Source organism: Juglans microcarpa x Juglans regia, chromosome 3D, assembly GCF_004785595.1.
Source record: "Juglans microcarpa x Juglans regia isolate MS1-56 chromosome 3D, Jm3101_v1.0, whole genome shotgun sequence".
NCBI lineage: Eukaryota > Viridiplantae > Streptophyta > Magnoliopsida > Fagales > Juglandaceae > Juglans > Juglans microcarpa x Juglans regia.
In genome coordinates this window covers 37675301-37693200 of record NC_054598.1, presented here as the reverse complement: position 1 = coordinate 37693200, position 17900 = coordinate 37675301, and the positions used below count along the sequence as shown (strand labels likewise).

General features: G+C 33.8%; 5 protein-coding genes across 6 annotated transcripts; 2 read left to right on the top strand and 3 right to left on the bottom strand.

The window, feature by feature from the left end:
- The first annotated feature begins 436 nt into the window (after positions 1–436).
- On the top strand, positions 437–4524 carry LOC121256569 (repressor of RNA polymerase III transcription MAF1 homolog). 2 transcript variants are annotated; one of them, XM_041157412.1, is made up of 11 exons: positions 437–507; positions 1315–1414; positions 1558–1628; positions 1918–1967; positions 2398–2471; positions 2558–2620; positions 2976–3063; positions 3755–3817; positions 3889–3968; positions 4046–4117; positions 4204–4524. In XM_041157412.1, exons 2-11 carry the CDS (start codon positions 1383–1385, stop codon positions 4283–4285), a joined length of 675 nt encoding a protein of 224 aa, XP_041013346.1. In that variant the 5' UTR covers positions 437–507; positions 1315–1382; the 3' UTR covers positions 4286–4524. The 2 variants fall into 2 exon arrangements, with proteins under 2 accessions (XP_041013346.1, XP_041013347.1); XM_041157413.1 differs by having other exon boundaries at positions 437–549.
- Positions 4525–6702: 2178 nt separating this feature from the next.
- On the top strand, positions 6703–7355 carry LOC121254045. The gene is made up of 2 exons (XM_041154009.1): positions 6703–6842; positions 7066–7355. The coding sequence occupies exons 1-2, from the start codon at positions 6731–6733 to the stop codon at positions 7353–7355; spliced, it is 402 nt and encodes a 133-aa protein (XP_041009943.1). The 5' UTR covers positions 6703–6730.
- A 1535-nt stretch (positions 7356–8890) lies between these two features.
- Positions 8891–9411, bottom strand: LOC121256205 (glycine-rich protein DOT1-like). Its single transcript, XM_041156875.1, has 2 exons — positions 9215–9411; positions 8891–9166 (listed from the first exon to the last, which is right to left on the bottom strand). Exons 1-2 carry the CDS (start codon positions 9276–9278, stop codon positions 9006–9008), a joined length of 225 nt encoding a protein of 74 aa, XP_041012809.1. The 5' UTR covers positions 9279–9411; the 3' UTR covers positions 8891–9005.
- Positions 9412–12745: 3334 nt separating this feature from the next.
- LOC121253986 lies at positions 12746–13635 on the bottom strand. Its single transcript, XM_041153940.1, has one exon. The coding sequence runs from the start codon at positions 13419–13421 to the stop codon at positions 12864–12866; it is 558 nt and encodes a 185-aa protein (XP_041009874.1). The 5' UTR covers positions 13422–13635; the 3' UTR covers positions 12746–12863.
- Positions 13636–14819: 1184 nt separating this feature from the next.
- Positions 14820–17154, bottom strand: LOC121254181 (GDSL esterase/lipase 6). Its single transcript, XM_041154138.1, has 4 exons — positions 16864–17154; positions 16614–16759; positions 15589–16066; positions 14820–15342 (listed from the first exon to the last, which is right to left on the bottom strand). The coding sequence occupies exons 1-4, from the start codon at positions 17099–17101 to the stop codon at positions 15104–15106; spliced, it is 1101 nt and encodes a 366-aa protein (XP_041010072.1). The 5' UTR covers positions 17102–17154; the 3' UTR covers positions 14820–15103.
- Positions 17155–17900: the final 746 nt, after the last annotated feature.

The window sequence follows — 17900 nt, the reverse complement described above, 5'->3', positions numbered from 1 at the left end:
AAAATTAGAACGGGATAAATGAACAGAATCCCCCCAACGAGATCCCGTTCAAGCATACCATTCTAATTTTTTTTTTTAGTTTTTTTTGTATAGTGATTTAGAAAATATTCTTTAATAATATTGTGATTGGTTGAAGTACGAAAGACATATCATTCATACAATAAAAAATGCATTTCAAACATTCAACATTTTAAATCCACCGATTTTAATGGCAAAAATATAGCTGCCCATTTGGGCTTCTAGGCTGATCTGGGCCAGGCTTTCCAGGTCCTCTTGCCGTCCTCACCAGTGGTGATTATTATTCCAACCAAGCATGTTTTATTATTCCAAATCAAAATAGAATATTCGAATTTGAGGGGCTCTTTGAAACCTCTTGGATCACCCACCAAACCCCACAACAACCCAAATCCACCGATTTTTTTATTTTTGATAAGTAACCCAAATCCACCGAATTACTGCACTCCCGCTCAAAATTTTCCCGTAATTTGGGCAAATCTTCTCCAACAGGTACTTCGATCGGTCCCTCTGCTTTTCGCTTCGTTTTTTCCGGTCCGTATTCCGTCTTCGCTTTCGTATTTCCATTCCTGTTTGTTTTGTGTCGTATTTTTCATCAATTTTGTGGAAAAAATCATTGGTTTACTGCTTTACTGTAACATTTGTACTTCAAGGTTACGAGTCTTATATTAGATTGGGTTAGATGTAGGGCTTCCCTGTATAATGAGGGTTTTGTTGATGATGGATAAAGTTTCTGTTCAAGCAGGAGAGAAATATGTTAAGATTGGAAGATGCTAAATAAACTACAAGTTTCACGACGAAATTCTTGCGACCACGGCTTGGGCAATGCTAAATAACTTTCTTTTGACTTTTGATTATAACTTTTGATTTGATTTGTGACACGTCGATTTGTAAAGATCATGTTCTAAAACGTGTAGTATGTCTAGCATTACTCATTAAGGTATGCGTATTCTCTTAAGTTCTTTTCCGTTATTGCATCATTTGTTATTATCTGGATTATTATCTTCAAATGATATTTGTAGTCATAGAGTGTTCGAACACCGCATACTCTTTTTGAAAAAAGTGAGTAAATATGAAACTCATATGAAAAAAATTAATTTTGTAATGGTGAACCCACTCTTTTTCAAAAGGAGTGCATAACGCTTGCATAACCTCTAACTATATCTAGCGTTAGTGGCAAAACTAGAAATTTGGCTGTTATAACCTTGTTGTTTGATACGCATGATACTGAAGACAACATTTCTCAATCTAAAAGCTTTCCAGGAGATTTAAATTTTAATAATCTTGTTTGTCAAACAGGATCATTGGGAGATTTCTAGTGCTAGTACGGTACCTGCCACATCAAAGTCATTTGAACGTTAATCATTATGAAGTTCTTAGAATACACTCCTCTGGATCGGTAATTTTTAAATAATTAAGAAAAGTAATTAAATTTTGATTCCTTCACTAATTAGGTCAACTTTTTATTTTCATATTTCATAATTATAGACTGTTCTTGATAAATTTGAGCATTACTGATAATTTCTCTGTGCGATTTTCCAGATTAAATGATTTTTTAACTCATTTAAATCTTGGAGAGCGAACCATTGAAGGATGCCTTGAAGCTTACTCCTGTAAGAACAAGTTTACAACTTTTATAACTATTTGGTTTTTGTTCATGGTCAACTTAGGAGTGGTTTGAATTCAAAAATGAGTTGAGATGGTTTGTGAATAGTGGAATAAAAGTTGAATTATTTATTATATTTTGTGTAGGAATTTGGGAAAGTTGTTTTGGGTTTTGAAAAAACTAAATTGTTTATTATATTTTGTGTGGGAATTTGAGAAAGTTGTAATGATGAGATGAGTTGAGGAGGGTTTTGAATTCAAACAAGGCCTTAATTAGTTCTCTCTTGTTTCTTCTAGGCAAACACACCGGAACGGATAAGAAACTGTCTCTCAGCTTGGAGAATGAGGTGAATTGGGGGCATAAAATATGTTCAATTTTTTATGATTTTAACTCATTGCAAGATAATTATTTAGTTTTTTTCCTTGCAATATAGTTATGATGCAATGTTTTCTTAAAAAAATATTGGCTACTTTTCATTTCCCTTTAGTTTTCCCACCCTTTTCTTACCTGTTGGGATTCTGTTTTATTTGACTCATCATCTAAGCTAAGTATTTTTTTCTCCTAATATTAATTTCTACTAAGAGGACGGCCAAAGAAGCCAAAAAAAAAAGTCTTCTCTCTCTATCTGTCTCTCTGTTTTTGTTCAAGTAAAGAGTTAATAAATTTCTTAACTATTTTGTCTCACACATACTTTATAATTAACAACAGATTGGTTTCTTTGTTTATATTTTTAGTAGTCTGTATGTGTATGTGTTTGATTCTTACTTTTACTTCAGATCCTTGATTATCTGGGGAAATCTTCAGACATGGACTCTTCCTCACCAGCTGATTTATTGTTGAGCAGAACGAGGTGGTGAATGTTAGCTAGATTGGTCTTGGAAAGTGTAGGTTTTTTCTTATGTTATCTTAGATGGTTTTCCTTTATGTTCATTTCAGCCGGAAGACAGTGATCTACCTGGTGCTTACCCTCAGTCACATGTATCCGGATTATGACTTCAGGTATCTCTGTTGTTATGTTGTACAAGCGCATATTCATTTCACATATGGCTAAAGGAGGATTACGGGTAATGTCATTGTCAGCTTATTGGGCGACTTGGCAACCCACTAAATAATCCTTCTTTGCTTGTTATGGGAGTGTTGTCAAAGGGTTTGACAGACAGTTTAGAGGACTGTTGCTCTAGAAGGAGCTGAGAGTTCAAATCTCTCCATTTCCCAAGTCTAATGTGATTGTTCATACGGTTGGTTTATTTACTTGTGTTGGTCCTTTCAAGTGCCTGCTATAGATGTTTTTTCTGTGGGGGTTTTTGTGGTTTCCTCACATTACGATGTTACCTACATCCTTGCGGTTTTCTAGTGCGGTGAAAGCTCACCAGTTCTTCACAGAGGAAAGCTGGGACAGTTTTAAGCAAATTGTTGATACCTACATGTTTGAAGCCTCAAAGGTATTTGCCATAATAATGTTTGTTTTGTTTATCTGAAATTTATTTTTGTCCAGCTAGTGCAATATTACGTTCTAAGCTTATTTAACCTTTTAAAAGTCACCCGCATATGCCCCTCCTCGTTCTGCAAAGAGTTACATGAGGTGGGGGAAATAATTGATGGCATTTGATTTTCAGAAAGCAAAAAAGATTACATATTCTTTCATGGCCCATGAACCTGCGAGGCTGTGATCCAAAATTAATGTCAGTTTGGGGTAGGCCTCAAGCCTTCTACAACTAATCTTTTTCACACTGTTAATAATGTTCTTCCTCTGTTGAAGCATCACTTTACCTGTTAATTGAACATCGGTTATCATACTATGGGATTTTTGCATTCTCTGTCATATGGACGGTTTATTATTTATGAAGTATGGTTGTTTGATAGGTCAATGTCTGAATTAGAAACAGTGTAGAACTATTGATCTACTTCTAGACACTGTTGTCCTTTTCTCAAATAAGTTGGTATAATGTTCTGATTCCTTATTGCATGAATTGGAGCCAAGTGGTTGCTCATTTCTTTTTCTTTTATGTTTCTAGTTCTGAGGATGCATAATGAGAAAATGAGATAGTGCTTATATGACCTCATGATGAGCTTTATGATGAACAATACCTCTCTGAGCCTTACGCGTTGGTTTGTTGGACCATTTAATCACAGGAATGGATTGAGACTAATGGAGGCACTTCTCTGCTGGAGGCCTTGTACAAGGCTTTAGACGAGGTGTGTTTAATTTAGATAATTGGACATGCCACTCATACTTGGAGTCAAACTTATGATAACTTGTGATACAGGTTGTAAAACTAGCAGAATGTGAAATTTACAGTTACAATCCAGACTCTGATGCTGATCCGTTTCTAGAGAGAGGAGCCGTGTAAGTTGTGATTATTCATTGATTGGTGTTAGTCTGCATAGCTGCAATTATGACTTGGTTACTTCTTTTCACTTCAGATGGTCTTTCAGTTTCTTCTTCTATAACAGAAAATTAAAACGCATTGTCAGTTTTCGTCTTTGCTGTTTAAGGTAGGTTAAAATGTTCCTTAACAATGCAACTTTTCCCATTAATTGTTGTGCGTAGTTTTGGGCTTAATTGTTGTCATTTTTGGCAGTAACTTGGTGGCAGATGAATTTCTTACGGTTGATTTACCTTATGAGGAAGATGGGGAGATTTTTGATGACATGGACATGTGAGTACGATGTGCTGTGAATATGATTTCTATATGTCAATGGGTCTTGACATATCTGTTGTTGTGTAATTACAAGGGCTGAACTCTTGAGGCTTGGTTGGTAAGAGAATTAGATTTTCTTATTTCCTGTATGTAAATTGTAGCTAGCGTCATGTAGTTAGGAACAGCGCTGTCTGTATGAATGCATGTTGATTATAATCGAGGCTTGTAAGCCAATATGGGACGACTCAAATTCTGTTGACATTCCTCTTTTCTATATGCATATTCTAGCGGGTTACATGTAGTTAGGAACGATGATTTTATATGTTACTTGGAAACTTATATGAACAAGTCAAATTTCTCAGAGTCATTCCTGTCCTTTTTGTTCATATGATGATTTCGTTTTCTCTTGTGTGCCTGCACGTGCACGCCTATGTGCTTTTACATCCATGTATATATATGCGTCGATACCATAACAATGAAGGAGTAACAGTGGGCTGAGTATTGGGAAATGAACATGCAAAAACCACTGTTATAGAATCCAGACTTCGAGCTTGATAATGTCCAGAAGGTAATGAGAAAGTAGAATAGACATCATGACATGGAAGGGGGAAGTGGGTTCAGAGTTTTTAGTGACTGGGATTATTATGATCAGTTCAATTATTTTTTTTGTAGAATCTTATGCTTTTAGTGCTCTATCGATTAATTATATGCATTTCTTTTTAAACTAATGATTTTAAAGTTATGGAAGTATTACCACTATCTTTAATAAATCTTGAAAGCTAGAGCACTTGGATTTCTTCATCCAACATGATCATTACACTTGTAAAAGCTTAGATATTTGTTCAAGTTCCACATATCTTTACACAAACCATCTGTATTTTTAGAATTTTGATTCCTTCAATCAATCAGCATTCAGCCATACTGGGGTTTAGGTGTCGGGCTTTTTCTGATATCTAGATGATCATCGGAATCCAACAGATATTATCTGCCTAACTACATCAAAATATAACTAAAAGTAGCTTAGGGTTCTAACTTGTTGTTTTGCACTTTTTCACCTTTTTCTTATAATCCAACACCTGTAGTTCCATTGCTTTTCAATCATTTTCCCCCTTTTATCAAACTTCCCGGCAATAAGATATTATTTTTTTCCTTGGCAATATACAAATATTGTATTAGCAAAAGGAGCAGCAATAAGATCACAGGGATTCTTTGCTTTGTAAAGGGCTACGTGGTGGGACTGTATAATTTGGATGAGTATTTTAAGGATAAAAACCCTAGATTATGTGCCATCTGTTCATGATCATGTCCTGTTGTATGATATGTATCAAATTAATGTTTCTGCAAAGGTCAGTTGTCACATTTCCCTTACATATTATGGTAATCAAATTTTCATGGTATCCCACCTTATTATTCTGATCCATGCATGTCATCTCATCATAATTCTTCCATGAACTTATACCCAAAACTCATATACTTGATTTCTTTTCATTAATTTCTTTGATTCCTCGTGATCAGAGCGGGTGTGCATGGCTTCAAAGACTCCAATTTATTATAAGTTGTGAATGGGCATGCTAATTTAATTGGCGGTTCCTTCTTTGCCAAAAAGATGGTATACCAACATTAATATTACTTTTGATCATGGCCACACATATGTTTCCAAAGGATGATCAATTTTTATTGAAGAAAACAAAATATTTGTTTAGAATATTAATAATAATGCTGATCATTAATTTGCATTGCATGGTTCGAATACCTCATGATCATTTATCTTGGGTACTGCATGTACATGTGCATGTGAGACGCATATTATATATATATATATATATATTTACGAAGCTAATTATAAAATGTAACCTAGCTATTATATATATATATATATATATATATATATATATATATATACCCATCACCGATATATATACATATCCATACATACATACATACGTACACATATATAGGAAGACTGGTTAGTAAATTGTTTTCTACAAATCTAATTGGCCGCGCGGCTAGGTAGGCTATGGCATGATGTGAAATCGATCTGAAATAGAGCAACATCTTTCTTCCAATTTATTTACAACCTGTTGTACGTACAAACTCCTCATGTATCTGAATTAAATAGATCCTAAATTAGTGGTTAGGAACTTCTATTTATTCATTTATAATAAACTATTTAGAAGAAAAATATATATATATATATAAATAGCTTTATCAAATGGAACCGAAATTAACAATATGCATATAATAATTATATATATATTTACCAATATATATAGTAAATAAATAAATTAATTAAGCTAATTAAAAAGCTAGCTTTAGTATTGATCCATCCAAAGATCCAAATGCCATCTCAGTACTCAAGAGGGAGCGTGATGATATGCTTCAGATCAGAAATGTTGGGTATAAATACATGAAAGATATTAGACCGGAGCATGCAGCTAGCAAGCTTCTCGGCCATCAACTCACTCACATGATGCCTTCCACCTTCCAATTATCGTTTTGCAGCTCAAGCCAACCTATTTGCAATCATAAGTTATTCCAGTACTACCCCCAAGTGAGATCTCAAAGCTTCAAGGACAGAGGTATTTAATTTTCATATACATGATCATGCCATGCATGCATCATGTGATGATCAAAGCAATTATATTAGTACTAGCTACCTAGTACTCTTTCCCACATGGAATTAAGAGAATTAAGTTCTAATTAAGTACAGCTACAAGTAGTAGTACTATTACTTCGATCGATTATAGATCATCGAACTTTCAATATATAATTGTTATAATTTGATTATATATATAAATGCAGCAAACATTGTGGACGGCAACCTGAATATTCTCAGAGACAGAATAGAAGAACTGAAGAGAAAGGAGACGAGATCACTCACATGCAGTACTAGTACTACTGCTACTCAGCAGCTCTTGAAAAGAGAGTGGTGCTATGGGGCTGGTTATGATCATAGATATAAGCGGGATGCCATGTTCTCACAGTCTATAGAGCTTATGGCTTTAGCCTCTGGTGCTTGTGGCCTTGTGTTTCTCACCGGTTCTTTTTCCATCTGCCTTGTTTCTCTTCTTCTTCATTTATTTCAGCACTAGCTAGCTAGTGTGGTCTCTCTCTCTCTCTCTCTCTCTCTCTCTCAGAGACGCACATGACATGCAGATCGTCACTGACACACATACATACATGACATCTATTATATATGCTTATTGATGATCTATATATCAAGCCAACCATATTATGCATGCATGTCGAATAATTCACGGAATTAAGTTTTTTGGTCTCAAATTAAATATTTATAATTAAATCTTGTATATGCATCCATTGAAAGCAATTATAAGGTGCTTCATGATGTAAATAACACTGGAGAGATCATCAAGAATATCAAATATTAATCAACTATTTATATTCTCCTCTAGCTTGAAGGTTAATTAATTTAAAGTACTCATGGCCATGATGAGTAAATGTTGATTTTAATCTCCTCAAGCTATTTATAATGTCTAAATACTGTGCATTAAATACGGCCACGAAGTATATCATCAGGTATATAGATATTGATCATATTTTAAATTAATTATACATCTATTCAGTCTCTTGATCGAGTCCATATACGTACTAAATAAAGTGACTGAAATGATCAGTCCATGGTCTCCACATTTTATACAACCTATATGGCCGTAGGAGAAGTGGGTGTCTGCCAACACAAAATATAATCCAAGCTTTTAATTTCTAATCTCGATCGAATATGGCTCCATTGACGTCAGGAAAACTGAGTGCAGTGCTAGTTTTTCAACAACAAATTTTATCGATTTAAAGGAAATAAATAGTATCGATTTAGTATAAAAATGAGATATTTTAATCTATTCCCTTTATAATAAAAATGATCTAAAACATATCCTATTTTTGAGTAATATTACTAAATAATTAAAGTTGCAAGATGCGTAAGTTCTACGCTTTCTTATTATAAAAAAAAGCGGGACTCACTATTGAAAAATATATTTTTTGTTCATATGCAAGATCTCAAATTTCTTCACTTTTTCAAAGAGAGTATATATAATTAATACGGGACGGCTTGCGGGTCACTATAAGAATGTACAAATAATTTTCCTTATTTTATAAATTTCATTTTTAAGAACAAATTCAATTGTAGAAAGAACAAAAAAATGAATGGAATGTATGAACTACACTTGAAAGTTTATAACAGCTTTATGTTTCGGGAGAAAATGTTGAGGATAGGTACATGACTAGCTAACTAGATAATTTTTGCTGCAACCACCAAATAAATTAACCATATATGTACGTATTATACTACATATATACATTATACTGCATATATGCATGCTTCTTTCAGATCCGATCTCAAAGAGTTAGCATCTTAGCTAGATTTGCAGTACTACTTGTACTGATCCCTAATGATATGGTTGAGATGGTCAGCCTCGCGAACCACGTGATGTCATAATATAACGTACGTACGTGCATGAAATGGTCAGTTTCGACGTTGCTATTTGTATGCCATGTATATTAATATTAAACAAGAAAATTCATAAATTTAGCAATTGGGTGCAGGCATGCACGGGAGACGGAAAACAATTAAAAGTAGAAAGATCGAGCAGAAGCTAATTAAGCAGGATTCATAGTTTAGTTTATTAGATCAAAATAACCCGCGCGCATATTAAAGCAGTACATGATGCAATACTTCACTGAGAAAACTCCCCAAAACAGCAGCAATATTAGCATGAATATTGCATCTATTTATTTCCCTTTTCACCGGCGCCATGCAAGCCAGCAAAATAGCCCTGCGGGTTGCTCTCAAAAGTATCCCTTGAAATGTGTGCTCCTCCTCCACTACCAGGGGCAACCATCATGCCACCATTGCCACCGCCCTTTGAGGAGCCACCTCCACCTCCACCTATGGCGCCACAGCCTCCACCACCACCTTTGCCGCCACTGCCTCCACCACCACCTTTGCCGCCACCGCCTCCACCACCTTTGCCTCCACCGCCACCGCCTTTGCCGCCCATAATTAGTTCAAAGTGATGATGAATATGTCGAGTTGAAGAATGCTGTGCACTTTATACGTAAACTCGTGTGCATTTTATAGTACTGGATTCTAAACTTCTCCGTGAATTGGCAATGCATGAATGCCTGCATGGAAAACCGCGCGCAGAGGTCGAGCGCAACTCATAGATTACTGGATTTATTTATTTATTTTATCTCGAGATTGGTAGATTATCGTTTAATTACTTTGGGAAAAAAACTAAAATTATAATTTGGTGTTCCAATCTATCCTTATTAATTGAGACGACGCACGTACCCAGCTTCTTAATTAATTAGCTTTTGTTTCTGGACGCAGCAATCAAAAAGTTCTGCTAGGTCTCATTCAAGAGTACTCGCATTGGATTTATCGTGTCATAAAGTCGATCGGCGAATTATTAGATCTACGACGACGACTCGACCTGATCTGAAAATGACTTTCTGGTCAGGGCGAACGTCGTCTATTAATGGGACTTTAATTTCTACAGGCACACAGGCGCCACACCTTCATATATAGTTCGTCCTCTATTTTATTATTAAACTTGCACCGAAATGGCAATTATAAGAACGTGATTTTAATATAACTCAATTATTTAAAAAAAAATATTAATTAAGTAACATGTATTTGTAATTTTAAATAATAAAATTAATTAGATAAAAAAATAACATTTTTTCGGCAATATAAAACTACTACTCTTTCGAATTACATGGAGTGAAAAGAATATAGAATATTTTGAAGGAAATTCTTTTTAAATTAATAGATAAATATTCTTAATAGTATTAACAGTGTTATATTAATTAGATTAATTGAGAATGTGAAATCACCACTTTTTTTTAAAAGCTTAAGCTAATTAAAAGAGATAGATTTTATTATTTATTTTATATTTTAATACTTCCCTCACGTGTGGGCCAGACTCATCCTCAATAGGTAGCCCAACATGTAACTATTTAATTAAATGCGATAGAGTGTAGAGTCAGGATTCGAACTCAGAACCTCTGCTTTGATATTATGTTAAATCATCACTTATTCAAAAAGTTTAAACTAATTAGAAAATGTAGATTTTATTATTTATTTTATATCTTAACAGAGAAAAACATATTTTTTTTTATAAAGGAACAAAACATTAATTAAGGATGAAAAATACTGTTAAATGTTATATTTAAAAAGACGTGATACTCACATGCAAGTTCGAAAAAGGCAACTTTTTAATATATTTCTGTTAAAAATTTTCTTCTAACCTAGCTAACCTAAAAGATCACATTATATCCAGGAAATTAAGGAAATTCTCATTTTGTTTAAAGAAGGAATTAAGCGCGATCGAGCAATATTATATATACAGATCAGGTATTAGTCTGTTTTTTTTTTTTTTTTAATTATTCTTAGGTGCTTCGCGGCAGTAATGACGTGGACAGGTTGGTGGCATGGATTAAAACCTAGTTTTGAATCTCACGTAAGTGTTGAAAAGGACTAAATATTAATCAGTCCACCAACCAATGATCTGGATAGTTTGGTTGATTAGAACCCCAATTACCCTTAATTATGATCATAATGTGGAAAAGGAGTTTTAATTTGAATTTGGGTATAAAACTGTGGACATGTAACTAATTTTTGTCTTTTTTTTTTTTAAATAAAGTAATATAATGGGTATAAAAAATAATATGTTTTTTTAATGCATTTGTCGGCATTTTTTTGTCATTGACCATCCCAGTTGGCGAGCTAGGTCATGTGGGATCATCAGTAATATGCCATGCACGAATATTGTATATAGAAAAATTATATTCTCGAGTTAGTGTATAGAATACATCTAATAGAGTGTTTATTATATGATATAATTTGATTATAAAGATAAATTAAAAAATAAAATAAAGTCTTACTATTTAAGTGATGCATATTTATGATGTATTTTAAACACCAGCTTTAAAATAAAATAATTCTTTCATTCAGTAGTACTGCCACGGAAATATTTTTACATGTATTAATTCTTTGATCAGCTAAGTGATCATGATTCATCAATAGAACAAAATCGGACATTTTTCAAACGATAGTAGATAAAATAAAAAGCATATATACCGCGTGCTGTTTATTACTTCAATTGAAACTTGAAAGTTCTGTTTTGAGGGGTCTTCAAATGATCTTGAATTTAGGTTTCTCAAATTTACTATTGGAATTAGTAGATTCTTGTTAAGGGTAATGCTAGGGGATCCCATTGCCGCTCCATTTTTTTTTTTTTTTTGTAGTTTTTTTTTAACTTAGTGATTAAGAAAATATTGTTTAATAATATTGTGAATTTTCTTATTTTTAAAAAATATTTTAAAAGTGTTAAAAAATGATGTGAAAAAAATATTTAAAAGTGTTTTTTTTTTACATCATTTTTGTAAAACTTTTAAATATTTTTTAAAAAATAAGAAAAGTCACAATATTATTAAACAATATTTTCTTAATCACTAAATAAATAAAAAAACTAAAAAAAAAAAAAAATTGGAGCGGGATGCTCCAACAGGTATATTGAAGCAATTGGTTTTAAAGAACCTAATTTTTCAAGGCAAGGGAGTCTAATCTCTGAAATTCAAAATCTCCTTTCTCGATTTGCGATATATGATGTAATTGACATGATAGTGTTGATAGACAAAGAAATGAATCAAGTAGCTTATTATGTACTTACACAAGACACGTACTACGCTCATTTTGTGGATGATATTATTCAATGGTGGCTGCATCAATGTCCAGATTTTATTCATTCTAGGGTCATGCTTGATTCTAATTTGTAATTGTATGGTATTAACTTTGTTATTGGTTCTATTAATATGAATGCCAATGATTCATTTTAAAAAAATTAATTGATCCATCGATATAGTTATTTAATTGATAACCTAATTGAATTGCTTATCATCATCTGTATATAACTACTACTATTTTAGTCATGAAATTTAAAATTTCAAATGTGTATATACTAATTATCTAACTTTTTAAAATTCAAATCTATTTCTTAAGGAATTGAACCGATCGATCATGAAACACGCAAGCTTGCATCTCGATCGACCTTATGAAAATTAATATATATTATTAATTCAAAATTATTAATTATGATAAAGGACGGGACACGATCGATCGACTTTAATTCCTAGGCTCATACATTCGTTTATCAAATCAAAATTGACGATATAGGTTACCGGAGTGTATTTTTTTTATGATCAAGTGATACTGTTACATTAGTCGAATGTAAAATAATTTATAAAATCACTATATAAATATCAACTCTTTCCTTAAATTACTAAAACCTCAAATATATAGTTTCCCACCAAACAAACATATCATCATTGCATGTTCCCGTATTCTTACTTAAAGTTTTGACGAGTATGATCATGAATATAATCAATTAGTGCATGATTCATAACTAAACAACTCGTAATTAAAATTAATCTCAGTAATATTCTTTCGCCATAGATGAAGGCATCAATAAAATTGACTTATCTTCTTAAAAGAAAAAGAGAAAATCCCGACCTATGCAAAAATTTAGAGAGCACATTTAACCATTAGATCATATATTCTATACATTGATAATATGATTATCTTATCTCAAAGAAATTGGCTCTTCCTTGATGGTCTCTAACAATGGCTTCCTTGATCTGCACACAGATAACCTATACTTGAACTCTGGCACTGAAAGCTCCTCAATTCCTGCATCCAAACTCAATCTTGAACCTCCAATCTCACCTTCCTCTGTAGTGGCTGCCGCCGCCGCCAAAGTCGCCCCCTCTTGTGCGAAACCCGACTCGGGCAATATCCCGACCTTTCCACCGGATATCCGTTTAGCTGCCGAGTTGGCTGCCATGAAAAAAACAGCCATATCCGCCGCCGTGACCATAGAATTCACTCTCTTCATAGGAAACATGATGTACACGTGGCCAAACTCTAACTCCTCGTCGGCGCTGAGGGCGGAGAATCTCCTGCCAATGTGAAGGGACCTGGAGTTGACGAGGAAAAAGTTGGGGCACTCAAACATCAGCTCGGCGGCATTGACGGGTTCACGGCACCGTCGGACTTCACCACCCGGAAAGATAACCCTCGCTTCAGCCTTGTTGTTCTTGATCAAAGGGGCGGCTAGAGTGCATGAAATATAGTTCCCCATAATCTGAAAACAGGAAAAATTTTCACAGAGAAACCAAGAGATAAGAGACCGCCAGTTCTCGTGGGAAACTTGTATTCTGTTTGGTTGGAGAGAATGTTGAAGGGAGTTTAAATATATAGAGAAGGAGAGAAAGTAAGTCAATCGCAGCCTGAAAAACGAAGGGAAAAATGAGTGAAATATTAATTAATAAATACAGTGCGTAAGATTTAAGAAACTGGTAAAAGCATAGACTTTGTGGTTGGCTTTGTTTGTATCAAATGCTGATGAAGACGCGTTTAGAGCTTGAAAGGCGGAGAGGAAAAGGTATCGAATTTGCAGGTTTGGTGTCGCTTTTGTCGCTAGAAATCTCGCTTTGTGAACGCGTGTGGGTCCTGCTGAAGTGAATGAAGTACCCATTTTTCTATATATATATATATATATATAGCTTTTAATTATTGGTTAGTTTTTTATAAATGGGGTTTGAATTTTCAACCACCCTTATTTTCATGGTATTTTCTTGATGGACAATGTAAGGGGTGTGACTTGCCGTCCTCCTTAATTTTCATCATCAGCGTGGGATAAGGTTTGGTATAATATTTTTAATTCAAACATTTTTAACTATTCGAAAAAAATATAGCGTTATCTCTAAGCTAGAGCTTTTCAATAAAAGTTTTAATTTAATATTTTTAAAAAAATGAATTTTCAACTTTTTACGCCTTTATATTTCAATTTTTTTTTTTTTTTTTTATAGTTGTAATGAGTTAAAAAAAATTATTTTTATCTAAAAGTAATATTATAAACAGTTGTGAAATACATAAATATCGTACAGTCATTTAAAAAAAATTTATTATTAAAATATTAACTTTTTTTATATAAATCACATATTTATTTATTTATTTGAAATGATTACACTTCACTTAAACATTTACGATTAGAACTATTATTTCTTGTTTATATAACGGAAAACAACTTCTGTGATCAATTAATTAAAGAGAAGTTGATTACCGTGCTCTTTTAAACTTTTATTATTGAAAAGAAAATGATTATACCTTGAAAGTGACATCTCGTGTTTTCATATACAATTCAAATAATAAACCAATGATTATTACAACTGCAACTTCGATGTAATTCAACTAAAACATAATTTTTTGGATATATATACATATATATATATATATATATATATATATATATATATATAGCTGTCGAGCAAGTCTTCTGATTCAAGTCAATTGTAAACTTAATTATTAGCTAGCCAAATTACGACCTATGTGGGTGGTTAGATGTGCGTATCGACATTATTCCAATACGTCATTCGTACTAGAATTTAAAATTATTATTAAGTATAAACTACGATGGAAAATTAAATTTCTATAAATTTGACTGTTGTTGCATCGTCCATATCACTTAGAATGCAAGTATCAATATAAATTGAAAACATCTCTTTAATTAATTTCCAATGAAAAAAGCATAAGATATTTTAGATATTTCCAATGAAAAAAGCATAAGATGTTTGCATGTCATGTTGGGTCAACACCGGTAAGCCCAATGATTTATTGCCAAGACAAGAGGCCCTTCAAAGGAAATACAAGTTCGGCTCACATGAGTTAGATCGATCACGTACGGTTTCGATCCTAACATATACAAGATCAAAACATTAATTATCTAGATAGATATATAGATCGTGATCTTCAGCTAGCTAGCTAATAATTAAAAAGGTCTATATCGGCTAAAGTTCTCAGATTCACTGGCTTAATCTGAAGCCTGTCTCCGTCCCATAAAGACTCTGAAATGAGCTGGTAAGTGTGCTCTGATGGATGGAAAAGATCCCAGAACATGAACTCATCTGGGTTTTGACAAACTTTGTAGGGCCCTATCCCACATTGCATCTCTCCTCCAAGTTGCCCAGCGCCACAGCATGCGTTTGTTACGTCCAAGAAACCTAGACATCATAATATATATACCAACGAAATAGGTGATATTTATGCATGATCGATCAATTTCTAAGAATCGGTAACGTACGTCCATGCATATATACTAGCATTTGATCAACATTAATATATAATCACGGGTCAAGGTTGCTAAATATATATTCTACTTTCAAGTTTTATTAAGAACTAATTGTTTTCTTCTAATATTACTAATCATGAGGAAAACAAACCAGAGGTAATGAGAGAGACTTAATTACCATAGCGATATGGATGTGCACGAAAATGCCGAACCATGCGGTAGACATCCCCATAAGCAATGACTGCATTGGGATACTTCCAGCGCGCATGTCTGGCCATCTTAAATAAGCCATGGTTGTATCTCTCGACCATGAAGTTAAGCTTTCCATAGCATCTATCAAGAGGTGCATCCTTCAGCATAGCCCTAGCCGGAACACAGCCAACGGGGCCAAGTGAAAACAAAGCTATACGACGGGCACCCAGATTGTAAATCTCATCCACAAAACTTTCCACTTGGTCAAGCATGGCTTGCACGAAGTCATGTGGCCGTGGTAGTTCTTGGAAGGCACCAGAGCCGGCGGCGAAGAAGTAGCCGAATATGTCGTTGGAACCGGACTCAAATAGGAAGAGAGAGTTTTGGATCAAAGTTGTATCGATCTGGCCTTGCTGCACCAACGTTTGGAATTGTTGTAGCTGGACTTGCAGTGGCAATACATGCTGTACGTACACACCGATCCAATCCACATGATGCACGTAAGATATTTATTATATACATGTGTGTGTGTGAGTAGTTAGCTAGGAAAAAGAGCATCAACCTGCTTGTTTTACAGTTGATTAGCTTAAATTTCCATCTATAACGAGAAATAAATGAGGAATACTTTAATCACAAGGGATTATATAAAAGTAATTTATAAATTATTGATGTGGCTTAATGTAATTCGTCAAGTTGTAAAATTACTTTTATTATAAAATAAATTTAATTAATGGACCACGTAAGTTTATAAAATTACTTTTATAAAATTTATTTATAAGATGAAAATTAAGTTTCCTATTAATTAATTAATATTGATGCATAATCATAAAAAAGCAAGCAAGTAGAAATTAAAACTCCATGACAGCCAATTAAGATCAGTTCCCTTGCTTGCCTAAATAAATATCATCATTGATCAATACTTGGATGATTAAAAGGGAAGTTTTTTTTTTTTTTTTTTTTTGCAGTCTGATGAACTCCAAATAAAAGCAGATGATCTAGCTTCTTAATTACCTCGTCCTGGTTTGTTTGTGGGATAACACCACTGCCAGCACTAGCAAAGTTGATCCCATTGTTTGGATAACTCTTTATACTTCCATTAACAACGTCAAGATGTGCTTCGAGGTATGGTTTCTGGAAATCAATGCCTATATACTGGGCTGTCGCCACATTCATCAAAGACCATTAACGAAGGAACTTAGTTAATCGAAAAAGTGAAAGAAGAGAAAAAAAGAAGTTTATAAAAGGGATAAAAAAGACTTACAAATTAAGTCAGCTACTGTTCTGCCATTAGTGAACCTCCCGGTAGGGTGATGGAAGTAAGTTGACCCGTAAGGAGGGAAATTTGCCTGGGCAGTGCAGTTCTTGATGAAACGGTTGTTCCCCGCGTCCAAGATGGAGTCTCCGAAGGTGAAGATTGCCGGAACGTAGTCTGGAGAAACGAAGCCGGGAAGTTTGAAAAGAACAAGGAGTACTGTGATCAGGAAGAGTTTCTCCATCATGTTGAAACGAAGTCGACCGATTCGGAGAAGGGGGAAAGGGAGGCTCTCTATAGATACATATAAAAATGCATGAACTATGTATATATATGAAGAAAATCATGAGGCGATAAGTAGAAGGAATTGAAACGGAACTCACGAGTATAACGCATGAAGGGAGTGATTTTCGTTTGAATATATGCCAAATAGAATGATCTTTAGAATATACCGTTCAGTTAAGAGTTATATTCAATGAAAGAAAGTCCATTATATTTTAAAAATGTAAGGCAGAGATAGAATCGGAAACAGATAGATTCTATTGTTTATATTTATTTAATACCGTTTCTTTTGAACATATGTAAGAAATGGCTTTTTACAAGAAAAAAAAATTGGTGTAAAAAGTCCAATTTTCGTTGTAGAAGAGTATTTGCATTGCCCTACTCTCGCAAATGCAGTGGTCGTGAAAGTTTATCCCAATGAAATTCTTTTTCGTTGCAAATAATCATTTTTTATGATCATGATATTTTATTGTTACAAATTGATTTATGCCCGGTTTGTATTCACAACCCATCTCAACTCATCTCACTACTATTCAACAACTTTAACTCACAAATCTCACTACTATTCACAACCTATCTCATTACTATTCACAACTCATCTCAACTCATCTCAACTCATCTTCGAATCCAAACGATACCTTAGTGTTGTTGCAACTAGGGTTTGTGATAATATGGACATCGTTGCAAATAGGGTTTTATTTGCAAAGACTAAGAGTATATGTCTATTTTCAACAAAATATACTTTCATTGCAAATAGCTATTTG

Excerpts from the sequence above, each read along its gene's own strand:
- LOC121253986 (XM_041153940.1), bottom strand. The coding sequence starts at position 13,421 with ATGGGGAACTATATTTCATGCACTCTAGCCGCCCCTTTGATCAAGAAC.
- LOC121254045 (XM_041154009.1), top strand. The coding sequence starts at position 6,731 with ATGATGCCTTCCACCTTCCAATTATCGTTTTGCAGCTCAAGCCAACCT. Across the intron at positions 6,843-7,065 it reads TCAAAGCTTCAAGGACAGAG|CAAACATTGTGGACGGCAAC; the intron begins GTATTTAATTTT and ends ATATAAATGCAG.
- LOC121256569 (XM_041157412.1), top strand. The coding sequence starts at position 1,383 with ATGAAGTTCTTAGAATACACTCCTCTGGATCG. Across the intron at positions 2,621-2,975 it reads TATCCGGATTATGACTTCAG|TGCGGTGAAAGCTCACCAGT; the intron begins GTATCTCTGTTG and ends GCGGTTTTCTAG. Across the intron at positions 3,818-3,888 it reads TGTACAAGGCTTTAGACGAG|GTTGTAAAACTAGCAGAATG; the intron begins GTGTGTTTAATT and ends CTTGTGATACAG.
- LOC121256205 (XM_041156875.1), bottom strand. The coding sequence starts at position 9,278 with ATGGGCGGCAAAGGCGGTGGCGGTGGAGGCAAAGGTGGTGGAGGCGGT. Across the intron at positions 9,167-9,214 it reads CGGTGGCGGCAAAGGTGGTG|GTGGAGGTGGAGGTGGCTCC; the intron begins GTGGAGGCAGTG and ends GTGGCGCCATAG.
- LOC121254181 (XM_041154138.1), bottom strand. The coding sequence starts at position 17,101 with ATGATGGAGAAACTCTTCCTGATCACAGTACTCCTTGTTCTTTTCAAA. Across the intron at positions 16,067-16,613 it reads CACAAACAAACCAGGACGAG|CATGTATTGCCACTGCAAGT; the intron begins GTAATTAAGAAG and ends GTGTACGTACAG. Across the intron at positions 15,343-15,588 it reads TGCACATCCATATCGCTATG|GTTTCTTGGACGTAACAAAC; the intron begins GTAATTAAGTCT and ends TATGATGTCTAG.